The sequence below is a fragment of the Neomonachus schauinslandi genome, chromosome 13, assembly GCF_002201575.2.
Source record: "Neomonachus schauinslandi chromosome 13, ASM220157v2, whole genome shotgun sequence".
Lineage (NCBI taxonomy): Eukaryota > Metazoa > Chordata > Mammalia > Carnivora > Phocidae > Neomonachus > Neomonachus schauinslandi.
Window position 1 is genome coordinate 80,522,545 of NC_058415.1, and position 11,438 is coordinate 80,533,982.

At 39.4% G+C, this 11,438-nt stretch overlaps 1 protein-coding gene across 1 annotated transcript; it reads right to left on the minus strand.

The window, feature by feature from the left end:
* Window positions 1-1,628: 1,628 nt before the first annotated feature.
* On the minus strand, window positions 1,629-11,184 carry LOC110581684 (glycosyltransferase 6 domain-containing protein 1-like; the record flags this gene model as incomplete). The annotated part of the gene is made up of 3 exons (XM_021691597.1): window positions 1,629-2,295; window positions 2,732-2,869; window positions 11,126-11,184. Coding segments are annotated over 3 exons (864 nt in total), but the record flags the coding sequence as incomplete, so codon positions are not given.
* Between the last annotated feature and the right edge of the window lie 254 nt (window positions 11,185-11,438).

Genomic DNA, 11,438 nt, shown 5'->3' on the forward strand with positions numbered 1-11,438 from the left:
ATGATTTTTTTATTGTATCCTGGAAATTTGGAATATTATGTGTTGAGACCTTTGATCCTATTTAAGTTTTTTATTTTTTATTTTATTTTATTTTTTATTTCAGCAGGTGGTCACCCTGTTTATGTTTAGGGCATCGTCCCTGGCTTTCTTTTCTGGGCTGTGGTTCCAATGATAGTATAGGATTCAGAGCCTGTAGAGTGCTATTCTGGTCCGTCTCACTCACCTGGCACCATCAGGGCTCCTGCTTGCTTGTGCTGATGCTGCCCGCAGGGGTGGAGTGCACTTTCCCAGGCAGGTCCTGCTAGGAGGAGTGTGGGAGATGCCAGGCTATGGGACAGTGAGTGCTTCCCTGAGACTGTTGTCTGGGCTACGCTGTGCCTACCTAATCACGCTGGTATTGTCTGAGGGAGTGGAAGGCGCTTTCCTGGGCTCTCGGTGGTGGGTGGAGGATGCTAAGCATGTGGGATGGAGTGTTTTCCAGGGCCCTCTCTCTAGGTCATCTGGTGCTGACAGGCTTCTTCCTCTATCTCTGCCAGTGCCCCTGAGGGAGAGAAGCGTGTACCTGGGCCTCCTTCTGCCTCCGGTGGTAGTGGTGGGGATCTTTTACCACTGGGTAGAGGCCCAAGAGATAGGTCTCCTTCTACTGCTGAGCGGAGGGCCAGGAAACACTGAGCTTCTGGGTGGTTTGCAGGTGCTGCTGGTGTAGGCAGAGTAGGCCAGCCAGGTATGGCATCGAGATGTGTTCCCCGTTAGGTCTCTGATGAGCTGCCTCTTTCCTGGGCCTTTTCCTAGCTAGTCCTAGAGCTTTTTTTTTTTTTTTGTCTTTGCCTTTCGGTGGTTCTGAGCTGTGTGCCTCTCCAGTGCCCGGTCTGGGATATATGGGAGACAAAAGAAATCCCAGGGAATTCCCTGCCATGTTGTTCCTCAAGTCCCAAGGTCCCTAGCCCATCTGCTTTCCTCGTTCTACCTTTCAGAGTCCTGCTATGGTTGTCTGTAATTATTTCCAGGATTTCCCTCTCCGTCTGCCCCCTCCAAAAGAAAAAAGAATGAATCCAACATCTTTGTAACAGTAGAGGTAAGACGTGTTTTTGGTAGAATGTCTCTGGTTCACCTAAGTTCAATCAGCTAATAGATTAAATACTAATTGAGATTAATTACAAGCAGTATACATCTCCCAACACTAAAAAAGAGTATTTGGTCAGTGAGTTGATTTGATGAGTATTTATTTTTCCCCTTACATATATTCCTTTGACATTGTGTATATGTGCATGTGTATCTATCTATCATCTATCTATCCATCTTTATTTTCTGAACTAGAGTGTGGGTGTGTTTCTTCATTTTATGCCTCAAAAAGTATTTCTACATTATTTATAATATGTAGATAATAACATCACTGTGCATTAACATTAAATTAACATCCACTTAATGTGGATGTAACATCCACTTAATTTCTTAATCCAGTTTAGGTAGATTTAGATGGTTCAAAATTGCAAGGAGAAAAACAATTTATTTTGGAAGATTGCACATTTTTGTAAGTTTCTAAAACACTGAAACTTTTAATAAGTTTTATATTTGAAGAATTATTTTGATGATTCACTTATTAATTCATGAATCTAATGATATAGCCATCAAATACTTTTTGACTGCCATTCTATCTTCACATGTTTAATTTGTGGGGGAGGTCTAAAATTTGGATCCCAATTGTATTCTGGTGATAACAACTTAGTGGGTTTATTGATAAACAAATATTTGTTTAGGTAATGTTCATATGCACTCTTAAATCCACTTCTGGCATCATTTTGAACTCCTTTTTTATATTCCTCAATGAAGGCTAAAACTTCATAGGGTGTGCCACCAAAAATTGCACCATGGTAATAGAAATCTCCCTCTCCAAAAGGGATGAAAGCTGCTGAGTTAGGGCTTCTCTCATAAGGGAAATTTTTGGCACGTCCAAAATACCACCATGCATGGAGTTGAGCTACAGACTTGCCCAGGGCTTCTACACCAAAGTCATTCTTGAAGATCTGGTTTACAGTCATACTGAAGAGAAAGTCAACTTCGTACTGGATGTGTTCTAGGATGTATATATGCAAGTTCCTCATGTATATGTAATTCAGGTCTTTCCACACATGTTGTCTGAGTACAATACATAGTTTAAATGTTCGAAGGGGACCTAACTCTATGGGAGGTAGTTTGGAGAAGTCCTCCATCAAGATGTAAAAGATAACATTGTAGCCACTCATGAAGTGTTTATTAGCAGACTGGATGAACTGTTGCAGGTACTGATCTACAAACCTGTGAAACAGGAAAAACAAAACACTATTTTGAAAACTCATCAGGAGAATTCACGTCACTTAAGCATGCTGTCTAACACATGTGTCGTTGTTGCTAAACAACTACCAGGAGGTAGGAGCAGAGAAGTTGGGTCTAGAGCTTAACTATGTTGGTTAATGAAAGAGGAGGTAGTGAGCTTGGGGGCCTGAGAAGAGCCATAAAGTTGTTTGAGAAGAAAGGAAAAGAGAGCTAAATGGATATTAATAAAAAGATTCCTAAGTCATGTAAAGGACTCCCAGCCATGGTTGGAGAAAATAACCACTATAAATAATTGTGCAGGTCAGCCAGAAATCATGATTAGGGTTAATTATGAGTAACTCTTTGGATGTAGAGAGTTCATGGGTGCTTATCCACGTTTTTTCCAAAATAAAAAAGGATGAATGTTAGTAGCACCTACTTTCCAGAAGCAAACACAGCCAAGCCTATGGTAGTGTTCAGCCTTTTGTAATACTTCTCCAGGACTTGTCTATTGTAAGTTCCTTCCCATATGATTGGCGCAAACCAATCAGTTGTTGTTTTTACATCAGGACGTTTTCTGTTGAACAAATATGAAACAAATTAAGCTACCACCTTATCATAACAACAGAAGTTGTGGTCCAAGTGATAATAGCTGATGATTACAAAGTACTTACTAAGTGCCAGGCATGGTGATTAAGTGCTTTACAGTCTTTACTTAATCCTTGCAATGTCCTACAATATAAGTACCATTCTTACCTCTATTTTTCATATGAGGAAACGTGAGCACAGATTGGTTGAGTCAATTACTTAGTATCCCACAGCTAACAAATGGCAGAGTCAAGATGGAAGATCAACCAGTTGGCTTTCCCAATCTGTGCTTTAATCAGTACACCAAACTGCCTTTTGGGATTTTTTTTTCCCTTGAGCTCTGACTGCAGCTTAAACTAGCAGCCCAGTGTCTAAACATTTCTCTGATTATTGCCTAAAGCAGACAGCACCACTGTCTGTGTTTATCTTCCTTGTCTTCTCTTCCTCCTTTTTGTCCTAGGAGATCTAGAGTACCTTCTTCCCACCCTTCCTACTGCTCTAGGCCTGTCAGTGCAACCTGGAAGAAAATAAGGTTAATCCAAAAATTCATATTAGGTTTGCTTCTAATAGTAACAAAATAACAGCAGAAGCAGCAGCATTAGTACTAATAAACAAACAAAAAACAAAGCAAACAAACAGAAGTAAAAATAAACAGTTTGGCTGGAGGCAGGGCATTAAACTATTGAAGCAAATTAACACCCTCATTTTGGAAGGAATTGAATACAAAGTGAGAGGCCATTTTGCTTTTGGTGATTATACGTTTTGTTTACAAATCCAGACCCAGATAAGGTAAGATTTGGCAACCCTTAATAGTACATTAATAGGGGCGCCTGGGTGGCTCAGTCGTTGAGCGTCTGCCTTCGGCTCAGGTCATGATCCTAGAGTCCTGGGATCGAGCCCCGCATCGGGCTCCCTGCTCCGCGGGGAAGCCTGCTTCTCCCTCTCCCACTCCCCCTGCTTGTGTTCCTTCTCTCACTTTGTCTCTCTCTGTCAAATAAATAAAATCTTTAAAAAAAAAATAGTACATTAATAATAAAAAAATTCTTCAAAAGTTCCCTTACTCTTGGGCGCCTGGGTGGCTCAGTTGGTTAAGCGACTGCCTTCGGCTCAGGTCATGATCCTGGAGTCCCGGGATCAAGTCCCGCATAGGGCTCCCTGCTGGCCAGGGAATCTGCTTCTCCCTCTTACCCTACCCTGTCTTGTGCTCTCTCTCTCATTCTCTCTCTCTCTCTCAAATAAATACAATCTTTAAAAAGAAAAGTACCCTTACTCTTACCATTATAGGGATTTTTTAAACTTCCACATTTATTTATTATACATTTATTTATTTATTTATTTAAAGATTTTATTTATTTGACAGAGAGAGACACAGCGAGAGAGGGAACACAAGCAGGGGGAGTGGGAGAGGGATAAGCAGGCTTCCCGCAGAGCATGGAGCCCGACGTGGGACTCCATCCCAGGACCCTGGGATCATGACCTGAGCTGAAGGCAGTCACTTAACCAACTGAGCCACCCAGGCGCCCTATACATTTATTTTTAAACCCTTCTTAGAGTTTATAGTTATACACTTCCATTTGACTCACAAGTCTCAAATTCCACCTTAATACTGGCCAGATGTACCCTCATCGCAGTGGTGATGCTTATCAATTAGGCACATCACAGATGCAAATCAGTATCTATTTGAGAAGATGAAAGTGTTTGAAGATTATCCCTCTTTCTTCATTAGATCAGATTAAAGATTTGCTGACAGAACAAAAAGAGTCTCTGAAAGCAGAAGGTGGTTAAAAACTTGTGTTTAGAAATTGTTTGATAAAACAGAAGAGGGAGAGGGAGGAGAGACTTAGAGTCCTTAGATTTCTCTTACAGGTATGGAACTCCTTACCTGGAAGGTAAATGCTGGCCAGAGGGCATTCTCTGCAAAGGAGTTGCTCAGCAATCAGGCGGACAAGATGATCTACCCTCTGGATGGCAACCAGATACCTTGCCCAGTCTCCCTTGTGGCTGGCTTAGTGTCTCTGTATAAAGTGGCCCCAGTTACTTGGAGTCCAATGGAGTTTATGCCCAGGCTCAATGACATGGACATCTCCTTGCTAAGACTGAGCTATATCCAGTGCTGAGTACCCAACTTGTCAACAACAGGGGACAATCGGAGCCCACAGTATGACACCATTTCCCAGGGGGACCGGCCAGCCAGATGGCTGGTTGATTATATTAGACTCCATAAAGAAAGGGACCACACTTTTCCTTCAGGGGAATATTTTATGTTATGGGTAAGGATTTGCTTTTCCTGCCTATAAATCTGTCAGCTTTGTTGACTTGCAGAATATCTTATTCTTTTTCCCATAATATCTTATTAATTGCCATTGTATCACACATAACATTGCCTCCAACCAAGATACTTGTTTCATGGTGAAAGTAATGTAGCAGTTGGCCCACTTCCATAAAGGTCTCTGGTCTATGTGCCTCACTGTCCAGAGGCAGCCGACCTGGTAGAAAGTGGAATAGCCAGGGAAAGTCTCAATTTCAGTGTTAGTTCCAAGATTAATTCCCTGAAAAGGCTGAGGAACTGTTCTATAATAGTACCCCAGTCATGCTTTGAATCAGTGAGCACTATGAGATACTGTTTCTTCCAAAGCTAACATGCACAGTTCATAAAACAAGGTGGAGGTGGAGACATTCCTGCTCACAATTACATCTAATAATTCACTTATGGAATGTTTACTTGCCATTCTTGTGACCTTGGGTTCAGTGTGTGTAGTGTTCTCAGTTCCCAAGGGAGGAGGAGTCTTTCCTCTAGGAAGTAAGTCATGGTTCTATGAACCTGATAGCAGGTCACCTGTGGTTCCTTATGCTGCTGAGCTACCAGGCAGAAAATTGCATTACTGCTGTTGAGATCTTGACAGTGGCTGTGTCCATATATAACTACAGCTTCTGTTGGGCAGCCCTTTCCTAGTTCCAGAAATCCCTGGTCTCCAGGGAACACCGTCCCTTCCCTTGTCCCTTTAGGCTGAGGGTAGTCACAGCTTCTTGCTGTTGCAGGCCTCTCGATGCCTCCATATCCTTTGCTGGGTTTCTTCACCTTGTTCACATCTCTGCCAACCATCCCTTCACTGAAGTTACTTCATCTCCGTTGAGTTGTTTCTCTCATACCCTGATAGACTCAGTATCCGAGGAGCTTAGAAAATACCTCATGAGGCCTGAGCAGATGGTATTCAGCAGGATACAAAGTGACCTGCTCATGAAGTATATTGCTAACAATGAAAATTTGTGGAAGGAAAGTACACAGGTGAGACTGCTGAAGTGTCATAGTGCTATAGACTATCATAGGTGTGACATAGAAAGAAGCATGATAATGAGGGAGGGAAATCATATATATGGCCTAAGATATCCACATTCCTAATAAAGAGAGAATAGGTGCTAAAATGAATTAGAAATGATTTCAATGCTAGAAGGTATTACTAAGAGTTGACGAGATGTGATCATGACGATGATATGGGAGGGTATAATTTGTTCAAAAAGTAGTTCTGGAGAGAGAGGGTGAGGGCTCTTCCTGTAAGTCCAGGCTATTTTGATGTATATCTAGTTTTAGGAAACTGAACATGAGTCTAAAAAGTGTAAGAAGCAGAAGTGATGTCATAGAGATAAATGTACCATGAGCAAACAGAATCATGATAGTACTAGAGAATTTCCGGGGTGTATGTTTCCTACATCTACTCCTGCTCCACAGTATACCATCTTCTACCTCCCTTTTCCTAGCCAGATTGCCATATTAGCAGCCTGATTGGTACCCTTTTCGTCTCCTCGCCATATTCATAGAATTCTGTAGATAACATGTGTATAATATGCACTTATACGTTAAATACACACATATATCCAGGCTTTTAAAATCTTGTTTATTTTGTAATAATGAGATAATGCATACTTTTCTGTAGCTTGTCTTTCTACTCAACACACTTGTGGAAATCCTTTCCATTTATCTGGACTAGTTCTCATTCACCCTTTGTAATGGCTGCATAATATTCCAAGGTGTGGACAGTTTGTTTAGCCATTTCCTTCGGAATAGGTTTTCATTTTATTTCTGGGATTTCTGTCCTTATAAAAAGCGATACAACAAACCTTAATCTCATGTCCTTAGGTATTGTTGCTGTTATTTTTACTGGCTAATCCCAGGAGTGGGATTGCTGTATACCTATGTTCATTTTTAATAGTTGTTACCCGGGGTACCTGGGTGGCACAGTTGGTTAAGCATCCGACTCTTGGTTTCAACTCAGGTCGTGATCTCATGGGTCATGAGATTGAGCCCTGCATGGGGCTCCGTGCTCTGTGAGGAGTCTGCTTGAAGATTCTCTCCCTCTGCCCTTTCCCCCACTTGCTCACACTTGGTCTCAAATACATACATACATACATACATACAAAAATAAATAAATAAATAAAAGTTTTTTTTTTTAATTGGTTTGTTACCTAATCACTTTTTTAAAAGGCTATAATACTTCACCTTCCCACCAGCATTTCCCCTATACTATTAGATTGTAGCTTTAAAAAGATTTCAGTTTGATGGGTATAAATAATAGCTCATTTTTACATTATCTTACATTTCTCTGATTTCTAGTGAATTTGAGTATCTTTTTGTATACTTATTGGCTATCTCAGTTTGCTCTAATGTGAGCAAATTATATATAAATATAAAATATATATACATATATATTTTAGAGAGACAGCATCAGCAGTGGGGGAGGGGCAGAGGGAGAGGAAGAGAGAGAATCTCAAGCAGGCTCCACGCTCAGCGCAGAGCCCAATGTGAGGCTCCATCTCATGAACCTGAGAGATCATGACCTGAGCCGAAATTAAGAGTCAGATGCTTAACTGACTGAAGCCACCCAGATGCCCCGAGTTTCATATTTCTGTATTGAATTGTTAATTTTTTTCTCAGCAGTTTATAAAGTTCCTTATATTTCGATAATTATTATCTGTATTACAAATAATTTTTCCCAGATTTTTTGTCTACTAAATTTTTGGTTTTAAACCAAATAAAAGTTAAATCTTTTTATATAGTGAAATATGTCTTTTTAAATAGCTAGTAGGTTTCCAGCATGAATTAAGATTTCCTTCTTACCTAGACTTTACATGTTGTCATACTGATTTTCTCACAAAAATTTTTACTGCTCTATTTTTTACAGTTAAGTCTGTAATCTGTGAGGAACTTATCTTTATGCCATAGGAGTAAGGCCCCATTTTTCCCCATACTTAGACTGCAAATAGTGTCAGTATAATTTATGAAATAATCTATCCTTTCCTCACTGATTTTTAAAATGCCATTTTTGTTGTATATCAACTTTAATGCATACTGTGATCTAATTCTGTATTTACTACTCCTCTGATCCATTCCATGTTGATTTGATCATAATGATGTTTAGATATTTAAGGCAAAAATCCTCTTAACTTTCTTATTTTTCACGCTTTCCTTGGATGTTCTGAGACATTTATTCTTTCATATTTACTTTAAGCTTATGGATTTTTCTGCCTAATAAGAACCAAAAATGAGCTTCTTCCCTGATATCTCAATACTGAAGAGGTCATTTCATTTTAAACTAAAAGCCGGTGTGATGCTTCATAATAAAGCACAATGCCTTCTACCACTATTATTACATTGTTATGAAGGTGCTATCATTTTGATTAGACAAAAGGTCTCATGTATTTATTTATACATTATTTATACAATTATACATTATTTATACAAATATTGAACCTCGGGCGCCTGGGTGGCTCAGTTGGTTAAGCGACTGCCTTCGGCTCAGGTCATGATCCTGGAGTCCTGGGATCAAGTCCCGCATCGGGCTCGGGAGCCTGCTTCTCCCTCTGACCCTTCCCCTCTCATGCTCTCTGTCTCCCATTCTCTCTCTCAGATAAATAAATAAAATCTTAAAAAAAAAAAAAAACAAATATTGAACCTCTACTATAGCTAGGCTTTTTTTTTTTCTAGGCACGTTCTCATGGGAGAGGCAGATAATAAATGAATAAGCAAGCAAATATACAGTGTGTCAAATGTTGATGAGAGCAATGGAAAAAATAAATCTGGATAAGGGAGAAAGGGAATGGGTGTGCTGGTTCATATGGAGTGATTAGAGAAGGCTTCACTGATAACATTTGAGTGGAGTCCAGAGGGAAGTGAAAAAATGAGTCATCTGGCTGTTTGGAGGATGAATGGTCTATGCAGAAAGAACAACAGGTGCAGAGATCTCCAGGTGAGAGCATGCTTGGTGGATCCAAAGAACAACAAGGAGCCAGCATGATTGGAGTGGAGTGAGGGAAACAATAGTTGAAGATGAGGTCAGAGATAGATATTGGGCAGCCACTTTATAATTTTTTTCATATTTTAAACACTTTGAACTCTTTGGAAAGGCCTCTTACAAGAGTGTTACTTCTTTTTTTTTTTTTTAAAGATTTTATTTATTTATTTGACAGAGAGAGACACAGCGACAGAGGGAACACAAGCAGAGGGAGTGGGGGAGGGAGAAGCAGGCTTCCCACGGAGCAGGGAGCCCGACGTGGGGCTCGATCCCAGGACCCTGGGATCATGACCTGAGCCGAAGGCAGACGCTTAACGACTGAGCCACCCAGGCGCCCCAAGAGTGTTACTTCTTAATGTTCATAATAACAACTTAGAAACAGTTCAAGTGCCCATTACTAAGGCAATGGATGAACAAACTGTGGTATATTTCTATAGTCAACTATTACGCAGCCATCAAAATGAAGGATAGTAATACGCAATTTGGATGAATCTTAGCACTCTAATATTAAGGGTCAAACTAAGTCCCTGGAGATCACACACAGCATTATATCCTCTTTATAAAGTTACCAAAACTAAAATTTAAAAATATACTTTTTCCAGAACAGGTAGGGAAGATCTACACTTATATTTAAAAAAAGAGAAAGCAAGGGGATGATGAAGCAGGATTCAGGATGGAGGTTGTTTCAAGGCAGAGGGTGAAGAGACAGGATGAGAAAAGGCAGAGCTGGATGTTGAAGTTATTGAATGTAGAAATTCTTGTTTCATTAAATATAAGCAAGCAAGAAAACACACAAATAATAAGAGTGGATCTTGCATAACCTAATGATGAGAGTGAGTTATGAAGCAAAGATTATTATCTAATTCTGTGCACTTGAGGTTATTTTAAAAACATAGATATGAAAAAAGAATTCACAAAACATGAAATACAAATAAAGAACACACATATAAAAGATGTCCAAATTCAATAATAATTACAGAAGTGCAAACTGAATTGAGATATTTTAACTAGCAGTTTTTGCCAATAATAAAATGTTTGATACTACTAGAATAAAATGTAAATTTATAAAACAAATAAAATATCATTCACACTTATCCACTGTAGATTAGAAAAACAAATGGAATAATTATTAAAAGGCAGTTTAGCCACCTGAATAAAAATGTAAAATGTTTGTATCTCTTAAACTAATGATGCTACAATAGGCATTTATCATATGGATTAATTCACACAAGAGGGTACAAAAATAATATGTATAAGGATGTTCATCAAAGCATGATTTACAACAGCCCTCAAATTGCAAATGATTCAAAACCAACAGGGAACTGGCTATATAAATTATGGTATACAGCCATAAAATAGAATACTCGATGGCCATTATAAAGAATGAGATTCTCCCCTGAGTGTTAATGCCAAAATCAAGAGAAGTCATTAATGGCATTTTCGGGCTGCTACTAAAAAGATTTTTTTTTTCTTTCCACTAATGAAACCAGGAACGTTAAACTAGATAACAGTTTTCTCATTATGGCCCTTAATTGCCTGATTCTTGATAAAGAGACACTAGGTTTATATATAAAAGGCTTAAAAATAAAAACTCCAAGGGGGTGCCTGGGTGTCTCAGTTGGTTAAGCGTCTGCCTTTGGCTTAGGTCATAATCCCAGGATCCTGGGATAGAGCCCCATGTCAGGCTCCCTGCTCAGTGGGGAGCCTGCTTCTCCCTCTCCTCCCTGCTCATGCTCTCTCTCGCAATATCTGTCTCTCTCTCAAATAAATAAAATCTTTTTTAAAAATTAAAAGAAAATAAATAAAAACTCCAACGCCTAGAAGCCTCCCAGGATAGGTATAATTTGATGATGGGGAAAAAAAAATCTCCCCCATTTAAATTCAGTTTGTTATTATTATTATTATTATTATTATTATTATTATTATTATTTGTGTGTGTGCAGAATATTTTGTCTTACTCAGGATTAAACCAGTCTGAGAGCTGAGGTTCTTCTGCTTCATGATCCCTGGTACAAAGAAAAAGTCAAGTTAAGAGTAATCCACTTATTCAGCAAGTAATTATTGTGTCCCTGTAATATGGCAGGCACTGTTTGGTGCTGGTTCTATAACTATGAACATTTAGATCAGCTCCTGCTCTCCAGAAGCCAATAGACTAGCTGGGAAGACAACAGTAAATAGATAATTACAGTATAGAGTGTTAACTACTAATAGGGAAAAACAGATCTCCATGGGAGCATATAAGTGAGGCATCCAACCTGCGGGATTAAGGGA